Source organism: Monosiga brevicollis, genomic scaffold (assembly GCF_000002865.3).
Source record: "Monosiga brevicollis MX1 MONBRscaffold_2 genomic scaffold, whole genome shotgun sequence".
Lineage (NCBI taxonomy): Eukaryota > Choanoflagellata > Craspedida > Salpingoecidae > Monosiga > Monosiga brevicollis.
In genome coordinates, this window is record NW_001865039.1 from 2473839 (window position 1) to 2492637 (window position 18799).

The 18799-nt window shown below is 55.2% G+C and overlaps 4 protein-coding genes across 4 annotated transcripts in view; 1 reads left to right on the plus strand and 3 right to left on the minus strand.

Moving 5' to 3' along the window:
- MONBRDRAFT_5267 (uncharacterized protein) overlaps window positions 1-5849 on the minus strand; it is a gene marked incomplete at both ends in the record, with an annotated part of 7847 nt that extends 1998 nt beyond the window's left edge. Inside the window, 5 exons of the mRNA XM_001742748.1 lie at window positions 14-153; window positions 218-397; window positions 1003-2348; window positions 2647-3811; window positions 3943-5849. Of these exons, the coding sequence (XP_001742800.1) occupies window positions 14-153; window positions 218-397; window positions 1003-2348; window positions 2647-3811; window positions 3943-5849 (4738 nt within the window). The remainder of the gene's footprint in view (window positions 1-13; window positions 154-217; window positions 398-1002; window positions 2349-2646; window positions 3812-3942) is intronic.
- A 1263-nt stretch (window positions 5850-7112) lies between these two features.
- On the minus strand, window positions 7113-8480 carry MONBRDRAFT_14082 (uncharacterized protein; the record flags this gene model as incomplete). The annotated part of the gene is made up of 2 exons (XM_001742749.1): window positions 7113-7693; window positions 7823-8480. 2 exons carry the CDS (start codon window positions 8478-8480, stop codon window positions 7113-7115), a joined length of 1239 nt encoding a protein of 412 aa, XP_001742801.1.
- Window positions 8481-11000: 2520 nt separating this feature from the next.
- On the minus strand, window positions 11001-13570 carry MONBRDRAFT_30968 (uncharacterized protein; the record flags this gene model as incomplete). The annotated part of the gene is made up of 6 exons (XM_001742750.1): window positions 11001-12025; window positions 12139-12265; window positions 12361-12399; window positions 13108-13255; window positions 13362-13412; window positions 13498-13570. 6 exons carry the CDS (start codon window positions 13568-13570, stop codon window positions 11291-11293), a joined length of 1173 nt encoding a protein of 390 aa, XP_001742802.1. The 3' UTR covers window positions 11001-11290.
- Window positions 13571-14081: 511 nt separating this feature from the next.
- MONBRDRAFT_22395 (uncharacterized protein) lies at window positions 14082-18527 on the plus strand (the record flags this gene model as incomplete). Its single annotated transcript, XM_001742303.1, has 20 exons — window positions 14082-14146; window positions 14474-14529; window positions 14660-14717; window positions 14847-14969; window positions 15117-15205; window positions 15337-15428; window positions 15583-15631; window positions 15725-15808; window positions 15904-16025; window positions 16143-16193; window positions 16283-16390; window positions 16454-16543; window positions 16665-16825; window positions 16929-17059; window positions 17198-17280; window positions 17373-17525; window positions 17617-18078; window positions 18150-18245; window positions 18328-18373; window positions 18451-18527. 20 exons carry the CDS (start codon window positions 14082-14084, stop codon window positions 18525-18527), a joined length of 2196 nt encoding a protein of 731 aa, XP_001742355.1.
- Between the last annotated feature and the right edge of the window lie 272 nt (window positions 18528-18799).

The following is an 18799-nucleotide window of genomic DNA, read 5'->3' on the forward strand; positions in this document are numbered from 1 at the left end:
CAACAGGCCTGACCAGAGTAGACTGATTCCTCATCCGTAGGTGTGTGGCGTCCGGGCAAGACTCTCATCTCCGTCCCAAGCTCATACTTTCCACTAATTATGAAATCACATTTGGCGCGCGAGATGAGCGACTGCAAGGGTCGCAGGTTGTCACTGTTTTGAACCTGACAACAGGTGTGGCAATATGACGAGCCAAGACGCAAAGGAAGACCCTTACGTTCTCGTGGGCTCTCGCGGGCGCGAGCGGCAGATTACATAAATATTGACGAGCATGAACAGCGACACAAGAACAATCAGGACAATGGCCCACACTGGCATGCCACCACCCCCACTATCCGAGTTTGAAGCCCCGGTGTTGCTGTTGTCCGTTTTCGCAGCAGACGTCGTCGTAGCCTCGCTATAAGGACGGCAAATGGTATTGCTCAAGGGTACGCAAGCATGCAACACGCCAAAGGCACAGGTATCCTGTCACCACGAGAACCACATGGTATTTTACGACCCAATTAACATCAGTCATTGCAAAATGAGTTTCAATCGGTCAGCCACACCAAAAAAAGGGATGAGCCCTGTCTGCTCGTCCCCTCGCCAAAGCTAGCCAAGGATAACAGTCATGCGGGAATGTGAACGTGAACTCCGTACCTCGCTTGTGCAGGTGAGACAGAGGTAGTCATTCACGCCATCACAAACACGGCTGGCATACGTGCCCTGGCGGCACATGGAGCTACATGTACGACAAGCAACGCCGTCTGGCGAGAAGGTGCCGGAGGGGCAAGCATCGCATATTCGATCTTGAGCTGCCGTACATGGAAAGCTTTCATATTGGCCTGCTTCGCAGGCTGGGCGACTATCAAGCGCAAGCAACACGTGACGGATTGGACGAAGAATGAGGGGCAAAAGAGGACCAGCCAGCGTTCGACACAAACTACCCTTGTTTCACTTGAACCGCCGAGAAAAAAAAAAAACAAGCACGTAATTGGAGCGTGCATGCTAGGCGACACTTACCAGGGCACACAGGCCGTCGATGGGTCGCGGTCGTGATCGGTGGTGCCTTCAACGCAAGTGAGGAGCGAGCAAGCGCGGTATTCTCCTTCTGCTGCATACGTGCCAGCAGGACAGTTTGTGCACCCTTGGTTCGCGTTGCTTGTGGTGCCAGCTGGGCAGAGTGCACAAATTGTGTCACTCGTGCTCGTGGCCGGAGTTTGGGCGTAAAACCCGCTTTCATAGTCACATTGGCGAATTCGGCGACAATAGCCAGACGCCAACTCAAGGTATGCGTTGGAGCAGCATTCCCCTCCATCGGCGTTGGTGTTTTCTCGACAGCAAGATTCGTTGGCGTAGCTGGTAGCATTCTCAGTCTCCACACGGATATCTGAGCCCTGACATGGCAGGCCATCACAGGCAGGCTCAGTACAATTGCGTATCCAGCTGCGCTGACGCGTGCGCTGGCGCACGACGCCACATTTATTTGGTGTCCAAGCTGTCCAGCTCAACCATGGTTCTGACATCCACGCACTCCAGGTTCCATTCTGTACACATTCAGCTGGACAATAGAGCTCCACGGAAACGCCAGACTGTGACTCTGTGGTTGCGTTGGGCCCAATGCATGGCAGCGGACAATCCAACCCCGCGCTCAAGCACGTACGAACCAGCTGTCGCGACCGTGATTGATTTTGAAACTGGCCACATCGTCCAAATCCCGCCAGCGTCCAAGCTGACCAAGATTCTGCCGTGAAATTAGACCATGTTGCCTGCTCCAATGCAGCAAAGTAAGCAGCCTCCGTTTCAGTTTCAACGGTCACATTCCCATCATCCCCGCAACGTTCGCGTTCGCAGCCGGGTGGAGCATGACAGGTCCAGGTTAGCGAACGTGAGCGCCGGCGGGTCTGGCTTTCATTACACACGGGTTGAAGCAGCTCGGCGTCGGTATAGCGCCAAGCTGACCAGCTAGACATGTTGGCGAGTGTATAGAACACCAGTGCTGAGTCACAACAATTGGCAGCAGTGCGGGAATCATTGAAATACGAGCTATTTGCGTGTGTCCATTGATACTCGTGTACGACGGGGCTGCCAGCACAAGTCGAGTTGCGACATGATTCTTCAGCAAATGTGCACTCGCGTGTTGCGCGTCGGGTGCGTGCCAAGCTTCCATTAATCGGGCAGGAAAAGTTGTGGGACCACCCAGTCCATTCTGCATAAGACCAGGAAGACCAAGAGGGGGGCACATAATCAAGCCGCACCACTTCGGTCTCAGACTGCTGGGTGACCGCAGGACCCTCGCATGGGCTTCCGTCGCACAAAGGACTTGGCGCACTGCATGAGCGCGTCAGATTTCGATATCGCGTCCGATTCTGCCAGCAAAAGGAGAGAAAGAAAACCACATGCGCTCATGAGCCGGCGACGCCCTGGTGTGCAGGAGCTGGAAGCTATGCTTGGTGTGTCGTCGTCATGAAGGCTTGATCACATTCAAAGTTGAGGGTGGGATGTTCGCGATATGTAATAACCACACGGAGCACCAGGCCCACTTGCAACACGTGACAACACAGAGACAGGCACGCCATGCTCGCCAATCTGCTGAAAGCAAACCCAAACAACAGGTCCCTTTTCCTTTTGAAAGAAAATCCCCGAAATATAGCACTTCTGACATACCTGGTCTTGACCGCACAGCGCCAGGTCAGCGTACATCCAGGTGCTCCAAGTATGGGCTTCCCAGCTGGTGTATTGACCGTCGATCCGGCACCCCTCGGCACAGGGATCGGTAATGTTGCGAGAGCGCTGCTCTACCTCAGTGTAATCGGCAAGGCCCTGGCACGGCAGTCCACCACAAACGGGCTCCTGACAATCCCGCGCAATACTGCGCTGTCGGGTGGCATTTAATTGAGAGCCGCAAGGGTCTCCGCTCCAGGCCGACCACGTCGACCACGCTGAGACGGTAACGTTAACCCAGGTGCCATTCTCGACGCCATTGACATAGCGCGCGTCCGTTTCCGTGTCAATGGCCGAAGCAACCCCAGCACAGGGACTACCGCCACACGTACCTTCGCTGCAGTCGCGTGTCTTGCTGCGCGTGCGGGTACGGTTTTGCCACCCGGTGCACAACGACTCGGGCTCAAATGGACTCCATGTCGACCATGCCTCCAGCCACCATGCTGTCCAAGCGCCGTCCACCGCTCCAGAGATATTGCGGTGTTGATCATCCAAGTTTTGCCGTGTGGCTGAGCCTTGGCAGGCTGTGCCGTTGCAGCTGGGTTCGGGACTGTCACAGGCTCGCAACTCAGCTCGCATGCGAGTGCGCGTCTGTGTACCAGAGCAAATGTCGGCTGGAAGCCAGAGGGACCAGGCCGACCAGGCGTCGGTTGCATGCCAACTACTCCACTGGCCATTGATTGGACAGCAGTTTTCCTCCGCGGTCATCGTTTGCCGCTCTGTGTCAACGCTCTCTGTCGAGCCAATACAGGGTGCTCCACCACAGCTCGGAGCGGGACTATCACATGCTCGTGTACGTGTCCTCGTCCGCTCAACAAGCGTTTCCTCCCCACAAGTAGATGGGCTGCTCCAAGCGCTCCAAGCGCCATAGCTCCAGTTACCGTAAACGCCGTCAATGGGACAGCAGTTTTCTTCCGCTGTGCGGTTTTCAACGTCATATTCAATGTGGACAAGGTCTGAGGTCGGACATGCCTCACCCCCGCATTCCGGGGCTGGTGCATTACACTGACGAACGACTGTGCGCTGTCGCTGTCTTGTCTGTGCTACACCGCACGTGGTGCCCCATTCTGGCCAGGTAGTCCACGCACCAGCGACGGCAGGTCCCGCCCTACAATGCGAAGCATACAAGAATGAGGACAAGACGCAAAGAAAAGCAAAGCTAAGCGCGCATAGTGGGCAGGGGAGAGGGAGGTGTGAACGAGGAGGGCTTTCTTGCTGACGACCCTGGCTGAAGCATACCTGCCATCTATAGGGCAGCAATTTTGTTCTGCCGAACGCGTCTCCGATTCCGTCTCGCTAAGGGCTGACGCATCACTTGAACATGTAGCTGGACAGTCTGGCACAGCGCCTTCACATACACGACTTCTGTTGCGTGAGCGCGTGCGAAGCTGTTCGACCCCGCACGTCTCTGGTGAAAAGGAAGACCATGTACTCCAAGGCGCATAGGTCCAGTTGGACCACGTTCCAGCCTGAAAGCAGCAGTTGGCAGTTGCGCCGCGCGAGTCGAGGTCCAGCTCAGTCGTGTATGCAGGCCCGGTACAGGGTGCACCACCACAACTGCCCTCAGTGCACGTGCGATTGAGCCCGCGCTCTCGGGTACGATTCTGCGCGACCCCACAATCTGGAGGTGCCCATCCTGTCCACGCTGACCAACTGGATGCGCTCCAGGTGCTCCAGGAAGAGTCGACCTGGCAGCAGTTCTCCGCTGCACTGCGACTGTCCGTCGATGTGGTTGTCAGATTGTATGGCGAGGGTGGGATCACCTCTGAGCAGTTGAGCCCACCACAGAGCTCTGGAGTGCAGCTGCGACTCCATAAGACAGATCGAGTGCGAAACTGGGTGGTTCCACACATGGAAGGTGACCAAGCACTCCAGGCACCGTATCCAGCAATATTCAGGTCGGACCAGGTAGCGTTGCGTGGCCCACAGCAATTGTCTGCGGCTGGACGAAGCTCCGTGTCTGTGTCGTTGCTGATGGCAGGCCCCGGGCAATCGTATATTTGCGCACAGCCTGTGGCTTCACAGGTCCGCGTTGTCTGGCGCACCCGGGTGCGGCTCTGGTTGACGAAACAGTTCTGAGGCTCATACGCTGACCAAGCTGACCAGGGTCCAACAGACCAGGCCGACCATGCAGCCATGGCTGCTTCTCGAGGTGCGCCGCTCACAACAATGTTGTCAAAAGCATAGCCTTCGGAGGTGGGGCTGACCATCATGCTGGCCAGAATTTGCAGGGTGGCAGCGCCGCGCAGATCGCGAACGATCGTGCTGCCGTGTGACGCTGAGTCAGGTACCTGGCCATCCACCGTGCGCAAGGATGATGGGACAGCAATGAACTGGTCCACAGCGTACAGCCAGATAAGCCGGTCCCCCACGCGATTGGGATGCCATGATACGGGTGCTGTGGTGGCCTCTGTAGAAGCGCTGGGCGATCCAGGTGTCGTCTCAGGTGTAGAGCTCAGAGTTGGTGAAGTGCCACTGCTGCTTGATGCGTTGATGAACAAAGCTGAGGAGGTGGCGGATTTTGAGGGTGTCATTTCGCTTTTGGTGGTCGTTCCGGATGACATGAGTTCAACCGTAGCATGCGTGGTCTGAGCTGTGAAGGCGGTTGTGGACGGGCTGGGGTCCGTGCTGTGGGAGGGCCGAAGCCAGTCGACGGACACGGTCACGTTTTCAAAACAAGAGACGTTAATGATTGTAGATGACCATACCACTTCAACCTGATCGCCTATCCCCGCAGCTACAAACGCGTCTTGGGATGATGGCCAGAACCGCACGGGGCTTGCCTTGACCTGTCGGATGGAGCCGTGGTTGTGAGCTGTGACATTGAATGCATACTTTTTGGCTAAGCATGGCCTCGCTTGTACCCTGTTGTGCCGCGTTTGCTGTAGGTTGGTTGGATCGACGCGTACCTGAAGAACCGCTGTTGGTGCAATGAGGCTGCTGTTGGTGATCTCAAGCCACCAACCATGGTCAGCCACGTTGGCAGGCGAGGGCCAGCCCAGGCCCGTTTGACCGGTAAAGTCAAAGACAGCAATTGTCTCCGCTGCCACCGACCCGATAGAGCCACTGGGCATGTGCGGCCATCCCAACTGGGCTGCTGTTAGCAGCATGAGTGGCCAGAGCCATGACGGCGTAAGCCCTGCCATGGTTTAGCTTGGTTCGCGGCTACTCCGGACGCGCGGGTCGACCGGGCTCGGTTCTCATTCATTCCCGCTCATTCTTCATTGGTCCGACTCATTTTGGGCTCCCATGGCGCGTACTGCTGACCCAACGCAGATGACTTTGACTCGACCAAAAGCCAGCCCCTCGGACAGACGGCCGGCCGCTCACAAACAGCTCGCCGAACCCGTTTCCGATGGCTGAGCTGATCTGATCATACGCCACACAGGTGAAGCAAACACAAAAATGATGACATGTCAACGCAAAATTGATTTCTCGGCTATTTTTGACGAATTTTGCACGAATATTTCTTGTATTTTTGGCACCGTTACCACTACTGTCGATGCCATCAAGACGAGGGTGTGGCAAGGGTGTGGAGCATGGTTTCGTGAGTATGATGTGTAGCCGGAGTGTGCTGTGTTGTCTCGTCTAGGCAAACAAATCCACCACCACCAGTCAAGGTCAAAGTTTCGATGATGGTTCCATTTCGTTCTATTCCACTGTCTTGTCATGCACAGTACATCCCATGTGCCAGCTGCCGATGTGATACCCGTCCCTCTGGAGCTCCTCTGTTCGAGGGACTGCTGCGACGCAATAATGACGCAGCCTTGAAAAAAAAAAACGAAGACTGATGTATCCACCACACCATGCAATCGCGATAAATGAACGATCGATTATAATCAACTAGGCATCGGGCATAGGAGGAGAAAACGAGATGGCAGGACGGGTCAAGTCGGTGGCATTGCAGTGTGGTTGGTCGAGTCGGGAGCAGCAGGAAGCTGACGAGCGGGGGAGGAGGCGGAGCGTCGCGGAGGTCGCGATTCAGCTGAGTAAGAGGACGAAAGTGACGGTTGATCTGATGTGCCAGCCGCTGAAACGTCGGAGCTCTCCACGTCAGCCTCAGGGATGGTGGTAGCGTCAAACGTAGTCTCGGCGTCCTCAAAGGCACCAGACTCAGCACCATCAAGAGCATCCAAGGGAGCCAAGGTGCCACAAGAGATGGAGCGCTGCTTTCGCCGGCGCACACCAGCGGGCGAGCCCGTCGACGAACTAGAGATGAGGCAAAGCATGCACCACAAGCAGAAAAGTGAAAGAACGACACGCACACAGGCGGAGGCGATAGCCAGCGGGTGACAGGAACTAACTCGCGGCGCAGGCCAACGCTCGAGTCGTCGCGACTGCCGCGCAAGCTTCTATCGTGAGATGAGGTTCTCAAGGTAGCCACCTATGCGAGCAAACATGCACAACGCTCAGGGCTGGAGAAGCCAGGCGCGATAGTGGTGGGGCGCGGCACAAAGCAGACGTTTGCAGGTATAGAGCTCGTGGACACTGACCTCGCTTTGAGCTGATTCCAGCGCGTCAGTGGAGGAAGCCAGGCGTATACTAATGTCGAGATTTTTAGTGGCAAGAACATGGTAGGCTTCTTCAAGCGATGCAACTTTGTCGCGAAGAGACTCGTTCTCCGCTGTCAGCTCATGGCACTTGGAGCGCCACTCATCAACCTCTCGCTGAAGCTGCTCCTCCTGACGCTGGGCTGCTAAATAGTCACGTTCGGCCTTTTGCAGACGCTTCAGATTCAGGACCACACTCTTGGCTGCCATCATCAAGGAGTGGCCATTGTTCTCGTAACGCTTGAAAAGCTTGTCACGAGACAGAAGGCCCATCACGCCTTCAAAGTTCTCTCGAAGCAAATCGCGCTGGCTCTGCCCGATGATGGCCAGGGCCACGCGAAAGATGGCATCGACGCCTTCGTGTAAAAAGAGATCAAAGATGCGAAAGCTGAGCTTGAGCGGCATCGTGCTGGAGAAGAGCGTCATGAACCACTGCGTGGCTGCACAGCGTCAGAGGGACCAAGGCATCGAGGCAGGTGTAGACCATAAGAGCCAAGAAGGTTAATGGGGAGCTGGGGTACGAAGAACAACGGCAAGCTGAGACGAAAGCGGGGGGTCGGAACACGTACCAAACATATTACAGGAGACGTCGAGGTCATCAAAGTGTGCCATGACACGAGGGTAAGCATGACGGAGCAAGGTCTCAAGTTGGTACAGTCGGAGCGGAAGATCGGCCATCGTGGGCTTGAAGAGTCCCTTGAGGCCGTAGTCTCGGACAATCACGACCAAAAGCTGAAAGGCTTCCTCCTCAGGCATGTGCATGAGCAGGAGACCAACCAGGAATGGGATACCCTGACAATAGCCCACGACGTTATCGTAGATGGAATATGCTTTGACGACGTTATACAGAACTTCTTGGCCGAGGCCCTCGTTGCTGGCAAACATTTCGTGCTCGGGAAAGGTCCTGGCAATGTCCAGTCGAATGAGCTTGTCAAAAGAGCTGTCGCGGGCTAGAAGCTCGGCATATGAGGGAGCGGTGCCGGTATCAGTCCCATCTTGAACTAGGTCGGCAGGAATGGCACCCTCGGTTGACACGCCGGTGGCTTGCTTGGCGTGGACTTCAGCAAATTTTTGCCAGACGATGCAGCGCAGATGCTCTGGCACGCCAGCGTACACCAGATTGGCCAGTTGTTTGGGGCGCTTTTTTTGCCACGTTTCCAAGTGCACACAGACATCGGCCCACTGGTCGATGATGGCATGTGATGCATCCAGGCCATCCTCAGCCATGCTGCTTTGCGAGGCAATGGAGCTCACGGGTGAGAGGCCTACAGCACCGCCATGGCCATCGCTAGCAAGCGGCGTGCGCGCTTCGTCAGCTACGGCGCCTGTGATGGGCCCCGGGGGTTTAGCATGAGTGGATTTGGTGCTCGACGTTCGGGTGGGAGGGCCTGTCCCGCTGGGACTGCTCGAGGAGGAGCGGTTGAAGGAGACAGCTCGGGCATCCTGTTGCAGAGAAGCATTGGCAGCCTCGAGCATGCGGAGCAGCTCCGCCTCTGTAGCCCCGCTTTCGTCTGTGGCAGTAGTCGAGGTGGCCATCGTGGCGCACCGTACAGGTTCGCGTTGGCTTGCTCGCGGTTCAAAGCCTACTTCCGCAATCTTCACAAGCCTGAGCTCATGAGGGCGCAAGGGTTCTCCGCTCCCCTGAGGGGAGGGAGTGCTGTGTGCGATTGGCAAGACCGCAAGTGCCGAATCAAATTGATGTCGGAGGCAGGGGTGGCAAGGACAAGAAATAGCCCTCTCCCTGACACACGCGCACGACCGGCCGTTGTTGATTCATGAAAACCCGCCAGCTCTGAAAAAAAAAAAAAACAGAGAGAGAGAGAGAGAGATGAGACTGTTCGAACACAGAGAGAGAGAGAGAGAGAGAGAGAACCAAAACGTTGCAGCTTACGGACAAAAGATGATCAAGAAGAGGGAGAGACGATCAAGCAGAGAGAAAGGCGCTTTGTGTGTGCACCAAAAATGTCGACCAATTGCACTTTGAAAAGCGGGGCTTGATGCGCGTGTGCTTTGACCATGAACTTTGTATCTCAGCAGCGAGCAGAGTGTGGCGTATGGTGGCGGTTGATACACAAAGTGAGCCGGCGGGGGCTCATTTTCTTGCACGTGAAATGTGTGGGTACCAAAGTGGTCTCTCGAATATCCCAACATCAATTGACATGTGAGTCGACCATTGCTCAAAGGCACTTCCAAAACACAAAGGAAAAAAAAAAAAAAAAGCGATCAAGAAGAACAACAAGGTCAAAAAAACTAGAATCAGACAGCAGAACGCAGGCCGCATCAAGCACCAGCCTCACGCTTGAGACGGAAGAGAGAGCAAGAGGAGAGAGCAAGAGGAAGAGTGGGAAAGAGGGAAAAAATGGCCAGCGACAGCCAGCAGGTCTCAACAGAATTGAATACGGAATTGAGCGCGAGCACCATGCTGGACGTGAGCTGGGTTGACGGGATCACCATTTTGATCGACACCAACACCGTGCATCTGATCGATGGCCTTGAAGCAGTAGATGTCGGGAGACACGGTGAACGCTGAAAGATGGCAGAAGGGGCCTCCGGCGCCTGTGATGTAGGTGCACGACAAAGAAGGAGTGGGCATGAGTACGAGCATCGAGGCAAGACGGGCACATGTTCGCAAAAGGATCAGGGTGCATGAAAGCGCCCAGCTGCACGCAGAAACAAAGAATACAGATCAACGAACCCGAGGTGAGAAAGTCGCCCTTGATAGCAAGGAAGCGCGAGGGATCAGCCACGCTGCGCAGGCGCAGATAACCATCAGGCGAGGGATCCACGTCAAACGTGGCAAAGGCTCCGTTGGCGCCACGCGCATCAACCGAGCCGTCTTGCTTGATGCGAAGGTTGCGGCCGGTCATGACAGAGTTGAGGTGAATCCGGGCACCTCGGGGCAACACATGGGCTGGAGCTGGCACGAGGCCGACTGGGGGGGCAGCGTAAGTGGGAGCGTAGGGAGCAGCTTGCGTGTAGGGGTTACCGCCGTAGGAAACGGGGGGTGGGGTGACAATCGTGGTTGTCGATCTGCGGTTTGCAGCGCCCATGGCGGCACCGGCCATGACGCCCATTGCAAAGCCCGCACCAACCCCCGGGCCATGATGCGGGTGGTGGTGGTGGTGATGCATGGGCGGCGGTGGATGGTGATGGTGATGACCAAAGGCAGCCGGTGGTGGATGATGCGGGTGATGGTGACCAGGACCGCCGTGATGATGGTGGTGATGATGATGCGCCATATTGCCAGAGATCGATCGCGCCGCCGTCAGAGAAGAGAGAGCAAGAGGAAAATACAACCCTGTGTGTGTGTGTGTGTGTGTGTGTGGGTTTTCGCAACATTGCACACTTGAACACACACACACACAGAGAGAGATCCGGATGTAACGTTGTTGCCACACCTTTGACTTCAAATAGCAGCGGTCTAGACTCTATTTATAGTCGGAGAGCAGGGCATACGTAGCTTCGGGGCCTGGCGGGGCGAGTCAGTCAGCCGAGTCGGTGCGGTTGGCGTACAGACGAATGGACATGTATCGCTGGCAATGCTGCTGGCATGTTGGGGTTGGGTGGGTCTGTGTTGTCCACTTTTGGCGTCCTTCGCCCCTTTTTACGTCTGTCTCTCGGGTCGGTCGTTCAATGGCTAGGTCAAGTTCCAAGTGACCAGCTCATGCCGTTTCTCACTCGCCTTTTCTCTCTCAAACAAGGCCTCCTTCCGAATCGTGATCAGAATAACATGGATTGAATACGGATGAACCCAACATTCATCAATTTGCAATCATTCACTGATTGAACAAGCACACACGAGCGAGCAGCAGTAGCAACAGTAACAACCACAACCTTGCAGTAGCAACAGCAACAACCACAAGCTCCAAAAAAAAAGACAGAAAAAACCAAAAAAACAAGAAAATGACGGGGACACAAGGCAAGGGGGAACACAATGGGGCCAGAGAAATCAATGGCCTGATTGGATCAGAAAAAAAAAAAAGGACAAGCGCATCGGATGGTATAATTGGGAACACCAAATGCCAGATATCTTTAATCTAGCAAAACTCGATGCGGAACTGAGCACGGGGACCGTTCTTAACGTGGCGGGGCTCAGCTGGGGCACCGTCCTGGTTGAAGCCCACCGTCTCGTTGCCTTCGAGGGTCTTGAGGCAGTAAATGCCCGGGGAGATGGTGAAGGCGGCCAGGTGGCAAAACTTGCCGCCAGTCCCCGAGGTCAGCTGATCGTTCTTGATGGCCAAGTAGCGAGAAGGATCGGCAACGTTGCGCAAGCGAAGGAAACCTTCGGGGGAGGGATCGATCTCAAAGGTGGCAAACTGGCCCATGCCACCACGCGCATCGACCGTGTGGTCCTTCTTGATGCGCATGTTCTGGCCCGTAATGACGGAAGTCAGACGAATGCGACGACCACGGGGCAGCATGTGGGCTGAGACAGGGGTCAGGCCATGCGCTGGAGGCGCGGGGTGAGGGTGGGGATGATGGCCATGCGCTGGAGGCGCCACCGGGTTGAACGGCCCCGGTGGGGGCATGTGGGGCTGGTGGTGCGGGGGCTGAGGATGAGGATGAGGATGAGGATGAGGATGAGGGTGAGGATGATGGTGGTGAGCCGGAGGGTTGCCGCGCTCGATGGGGATGGACTCGCCATCCAGGATCACGGCGCTGTTGGTCAGCTGCAGGGTGCGGGTCACATCCTCAGGCTTGACATTCATGCGCTTGGTGGAGTAGGATCCATTGCTAAAGTTGATGAGGAGATTGCAGCGGACATCGCCTGGCTGCAGGTCAAAAAGGCAACACGCACAGATGCGAAATGAGGCAGACAGAGACAGACTTGAATCAGGTCTACATGGGACATGCCAGGCACACTCGTGGAAGACACTGCACCAACCTGGTGACGCTCAATCTTCATGACAGTTTGGCCACCCGGGGGAACGGTGGCGACATGGGGCGGGCCCAAAGGCGTGTCGGGGTTGATCGAGACGGTCTGGCCCGTGATCGTGGCTTGCCAAGCCGTGCTAGATTGAAGCGCAAGGCCCCATGATGAGAGTGAATGCCACCAACACGCCTGAGATCGAATCGCGCCTCACGTTACAATCATGCACTCACGTACCTGTTGACAACGTTGAGGGTGGTGGTCGCGTTACCCATACTGGCGGTGTCTTCAGATGATGAGCCAACGTGGTGCGAGGGGAAAAAAAAAATGTTGGACCAGCAGGGTCACTGATCACTTAAGCCACAACAACACAGAGAGGGAAGAGAGAGAGAGAGAGAGACACGCCCTCCTCGTGGAACGCTCTTGCACCTCGCGACGATACGTGTACAGCTGTTCTCTAAAAATAGAAACACGAGGATGTCAGATACTTTCATCTGACAATTACACTTTTCGAGCCTCAAATGGAAAAAATTACACAGGTAACAGCACCTCCTTTCCGCAAAATTAAAATTTTTAAATGGTGCTCGACTGACAGGGTCAAGTTTTTTTGGGCATGCAATTCTGTTCCATGGACAACACTGGAGATGGGGAACACCATAGGAGCGCTTGGCGCTTGATACATTGGGATGTGAAAAATCCAGTCAGTACCTCGGCTGGGTCGTATATGAATGACAAGGTTTTATATAAACAGCAACAAGAGGGTTCATGGCTTGCAGCACGACGGGCGGGCTGAGCGCTCAGATGGGCAAGGGCAAGGAGGTCTTGGCATCCTCCTTGTTGGCGAGACGGTGGTCAACAGCCACGGGATCAGGCCACCAGCTGCAAAGCCATGCAGACAAACGCGAACCAACATCACGAGCGTGAACCGCACACGTCTGCAAACCAAAACGGTCGACTTTGTGGCGAGCCATCCAAACAACCCACCTGTGGTGCATTAGGAAGAGGCGGTTGGCCACGGCTAGGACCGTGGTACCCACAATGCCACCCCAAATCATCAACTTGCGGCGATTGGGCGGTGTTTTGCGATACAGCGTGACGCAGATATGGGTCATTGGCGCCGCAATGACGGGTCCTGAGCCCCGTCAGCGAAAGGGCAAAACCATATGCACCGTGAGACGAGCCTGGTCAATTCAACTCAGCGGCAGGTGTCAAGGCCAAAAGGAGGCTGCATTTCTTACCAAGATAGATCCACTGCTTGGATCGCCACAAGCCGCGCTCATTTTGCGACCCTACTTGCCAGCCAGCAGAGCCGGTCAGGCCAGCGCATGATTTTACCCTTGACACGGGCTTGAGACAAACTCAGTTTGCACGCACCGGGGGCGTAGTATGGTCCCTCGCGCAGGTTTGGATGCAGGCCCGCACTGGGCTTGGGATCGTGTGCGGCCATGCTAGCAGTCCAAGGTCGACTCCGCAGAGCGTAGTAGTGATGATTAAACTATACTGTCCTCCATAGAGAGAAAGAAAATGGCACCCCCTTATTGCGGTGCCCCACCCCTGGCTGGCTGCTTGCTCTGTCTTGCGTCTCGCCCACCAGCATTGGTGGGCCCAACCTACTGAGAAACTGCGAGCCATAAGGACGAGCGCCACCTCTTGCATCACTCCACCCATCACCAACGGCACCCGACCATAACGTTCGCAGCCGCCATTCATTGTCAGACGTTTCAAACTTGTCAGACAGATGGTTGCCACAATGTGTTAAAACTTACACTATCGCTTAGATGGTCTCTCTGTGTGCAGAGTGCGCACTGCGGCTCCAGATCGAGAGATCGAGAAGAGCGCCCCAGAGGCTTTTCCCTCCCTCCCCTATTGGAGATTGTGTGGGGGTGAGGGTGGCTTTGGCGAAGCAAGATTGTGATAGAGGGGTTCTGGCGGCGCTTCGGTCGTGGGTGAGACAGATCATGGCGACCACAAGCGAGATTGCACCCAGCATGGGTGACCCCCATGCTGCCATTGCGGTGGCCAGGTTCGCCCCGCACTACTGCCTCCCTACCTGCTCACTGTTGGGATCACATTCTCCGTATCTCACTGCCTTTCTCCACTCCTTAAACGGCAGGCAATGGAGCGATGACCAGTTCGAGTTGTACTGCGATCAGCTTGAAACGGTCCTTCGTGCCCAGGATCGACAAACCGATGGCGTGGCGTGGGCTGCCCAACTCCTCTGCCTTCTGGCCAATGCGCCCTGGCTTCGGTACTCAAACTCTGCATTGTGTCACTGCCACTGCATCGTCTCAAGACGGCTCATATGCACCGGGGCCTCATGTTTTTTTCAATGCAATGTCTGGGCTTGCAGCATGACTGCTTCCTTAGTTGATCTTTGCTATCGGATCGTCACTGAGGCCGATCAAGGTGACAGCTTACTCTTTTGTATTCTGCCACAACGCAGCCTGCCGACCCCACCTGCCCCCCGACCGTGCGGCAATGTGACTTAATTTCTTTATTCCTTGCCTGTTGTGTCGTTCCTTCCTCTTGCGTGTAGGTCCCTATCGACTGCGTCTTCTCCTTGTCCTCAGCCTCTGCCAACAAGCTCCTCTATCGTGCGTTTTTCGGCAACACTGCAATACCGCGCGTCAACGCACCCCCCCCCCCCCCCCCCCTTTGAGCGATACTTTTATTCTTGCTCACATGCACGGGCCATCAATATTTTTACATGCTGATCTCGTCAGAGTTGGGCCCAAGACTTTGGGTCCGCCCGTCGAGCCCTCCAGCCGGCGGTATCTTATGCTGCTTCTAGCCCGTCAGGGACTCGCCCACGCCTTTCTTAGCAAGCATTTTCTGACACTCACGCGGTCCGTGATTGCTTACTTTGCGCCCACGCATCTGTGGAACTGCCATGTCGACTCCAAAACCTCACTTTTGCTCCACGTCTGGTCTCATTGTCCCGTCGCTCTTGGCTCGACTGGCGCGCACCTGTTTACTCTCTGTGACTCTGGCAGCTGGTTGAAGGAGGACACTGCCCTGTCCCTTGCCGCCTTTCCAACCTTGAGCAATGTGGCCGATAATATCCCCCACAGCATCGAGCCAAGTGTGTTGACTTGTTGGCGCTGCCCACCACAAGCATCTCTTCTGGCTCTCAAGGGTTTCAGTCGCTGAAAGACCAGTTTTCAATGCTTTTTGTGCTCACTGCCCATCGTGGGCACCGGGGTTGTCATCCAGTCCACGTGCAGGAGGCCATGGGCCACGTCAGCCGAAGCTTTGCGCGTGCTCCACCTCAAGTATCGGAGAATGGGCGTACTGTGCCCATGAAAGTAAGGGCGTGCCTAGTCTTTGTCAACTTTAAAGTCGTGCTGGCCAGAAGAACAACCACGAATCAGTGCTCCCAACGCGTGCAAAAAGGCAGCACGCTCTGAACGAGTCCCTTTCCCCCGTCTTCCCGACCCTCTTTCTTCTGGGCCTCGATAGGATCTCAACGGCGATGCTTCCATGAGCCCTTTCACGCCGCTGTGTCTAGGTGAGTCGCGTCTCGGCGTTCATCAGCTTTTTTCGGGCTTTTGTTTTTTGGTTTTGTCTGCTCAAGAATATTCTCATCTGGTGTGGATTACAGGCAAGACGTATGAGAATGAGCATCTCAACTCCATTCAAAGTTTTAGTGGCCTACGCAAGTGGCTCAAATTTTTTGCACGGCCATGTACGGTCCTTGTCTCGCTCTGTCTTTTCCCATGTCTCAGAGCACATTGCACCAAGGCTTATCTCGCCCTTTCCTATCCACAATGCTGTCCGCAGCTGAGCTGTCTCACGATGAAGGCCAGCCTGCCCTCTACCTGATTGCCACGACCCGGGATGCCTGCATTGAAATTGTGACGCGTATCATCGACCAGCTTCTTTCTACCTCAAGCAATGACTGGGTGCGCATTCACATTTGATCGACGTCTCTTAAGTACCTCTCTGCAACCCTTTGACGACGGGTTGCATGGTTGCAATGCCTTGATTCATCTTTTGTTCTTGCCGATTTTGCTCAACAGGCCAAACTAGGTGCTTTGGATGCCGAATTCGCTTTTGCCGCCCTATCTGAGGTGGGCATCTTCTTGTTGCAAAGCTTGGCCGGGGTATAGTCGAGGCTGTCCGGTCCTCATCACGCTCAACTCACCTCAACTGTTTTTAGGCCCTTCTGCTGCTTCAAGAACTCATGCGTTTGGATGAGGAATTTGTTGTGGACGCCGTCCCTACGCTGCAACGTGTCCTTGATCGCGCTCGCTGCGTAGGTCGTGCGGTTTGCTTTATCATAACGCAGTCTGTCATGCGCTCATCCGCGCCACCACAAATCCGTATACAGGAAACTGCGCTGGGTTGGGCAAACGCCGAACTGCTCTGTCTTCGCGTCTTGCTATCTCACGACGAGAAGAGCACCATGATTGACTGTTTGGTAAGCCATGATCATTTGTCGTGTAGGCCATACCTCTCGTAGCCACCTGTTTGTTCTCGAGGCTGTTCAGCGGCTACTGATAAGCATCCATCTTTTGCCGACCAAACACACACCAACGTAGAGCGCACTAGATGACATCTTTACTCAAAAACACGGACGCCACATGCGTGACCCATACTTTGCTGGTGCTCTCATGGCGCTCGTGACAGACTTTATCGACCTTCTCAGCGCCAAGGGCATCGTCGATAAATACTGCCCGGCAATTTTCAAGCTCTTGGCTTGGTCAGTAAAGCGATACAAGGATGCCGCAACCGTTTGTCATGAGCTTCGCGTTCCAGCCCACTCACCGTACCTTGCCACTTGGCGCTCGTCTGGCTTCTTTTAGGCATCCAGTGTTGCTTTTGCGCAATTTTCAGCTCATTCTGCCAATGTTGCTCAATGACCAGAGCTGTCTGGAGGTGCTGCATCTCATTCTCGACCTCCCTTGCGTCACCGGCGCCTTGGTGATGCTGACGGGTGCGAGTCGCTCTTCTGCTCTTGTTGATCTGTCAGCTTCAGCCTCAAAAACAGGATGGAGCCTTTTCCTCTCCATGCCGTTCGAACAGGGATAGCCGGGTCTTGCGAGTTGCTCATGCATCGCTTTTGTTAATACAGGCACCAAGCTTGAGGCTCTGGCAGCGAAATCGGACAATCCTCACCTGGCTCTGCCCTTGCTGAATTATATTCTGCGCGATGAGGTCCATTGCACACCATCGCTGTTGCATTGTTCTTTCGTCGGTTCGACTAGCTCACGGTCAACACGTTGACTTTGTTCGCGGTGCTGGCGCAGGGGGGCTTGGGCGGCACGATTGATCGACTTAAAGAGCTTCATGCGTTGCTCCTGCCAGCTGCCACCAACGCCCGGGTAGTCAAGACGGCCTCAGTTGTCCACTCGCTGCTGGACATTTACTTTGAGGCCTTGCTTCGCGATGCGGGAGACCAGGTCAAAACGTGCCTGGTTGCACCTGGCGTGGCTCTTCCTGCCGTGATCGAAGCACGCCCACTTGGCTCACTTCTTGCTGTTGATCTTGTAGATTCTCGGCGAGGTGGTGCTGTTGATGTTGGAGCGGATTGTGACCATTTATCAGGCCTGCAACCTGAGCATCACTATTCAGGGCGTGTTCAGCCGGATGCTGCTCGAGCTGTTCTATCGTCACCCTTCGCTCCTCTTAGACTTGCGAGAGGACCTGTTGGAGTTTCTCAACAACCGGCAAAACATGGCCAATGGACGCGAAGAGTTCTTCTCACACCTTGTTTGGATTGTGGGCGAGTACGCGTCGCCCCAGCTAGACGAGCGTTGCGACACTAGCATTTTCTTAATATTCCATGAAGCTCTGGAGACCTTTGCCTACGAGCTCAACAGCACCGTCAAGGACCACCGCAGCACGGGCGCCCAGCATCCAATGCAAATTCTGTGCATGCTTATGATGGCCCTGGCCAAGCTGGCCACCCGTTGTCCAGAGCTGCGGCCTCGTGTTGCTCTCAATCTGAAAAAGGTGTGCTTGCACACCTCGACATGCGACGTGTCTCCTGTGTCACTCATGCTTGTCCATTTTCTCGCCATTAGATACACAGCACGTTTTCTGAGGGGCGCAGTGAGGATGAACTCCCATACATCGATGTGGTACATCGAGCCCGCGTCCTCGCCAATATTCTCAAGCAGGTAAACTCGACCTAACATCAAAGGGTCTCCGCACACACGACTGCATCGGACTCACGCCGTCATTTATTGTGCCTCTTGCTAGCCTGCCGTTGCCGAAGCCGTGCTCAATGTGCCGCCCTTACCTCCTCGTACGTTTCACCATACACGTTTGTCAGTCTGTTCCAACACAGGCTCACTCGCTTGGGGCTTCCGGCTTGTTCTTTAGACGAGCAAGAAGATTTGCATGGGCGCACCATGCTCGATGCAGCCAGCGTCATTGCTGCTGCCGAGTGCAAGTCGTAGGCTCTCGTTTGGCGTTATCCCGACCCCACACATTCTGAGCCCGAGCAACAAGGCCTCGTCAAACAGCAGTCTAGACTGCCAAAGTTTTTGGTGCTGCAAATTGTAGGACAGTCACAAACCGCCCATAGATCACTTTCAATTCTGCTTCCGTCGCATCTTGTGCATGGTCACAAGGCGAGCTCGAGAGAGCACACCGACACCGACACCGACACACACACTAACACAGACACAGACACACACACAGAGACAGAGAGACAGAGAGAGACAAGAGA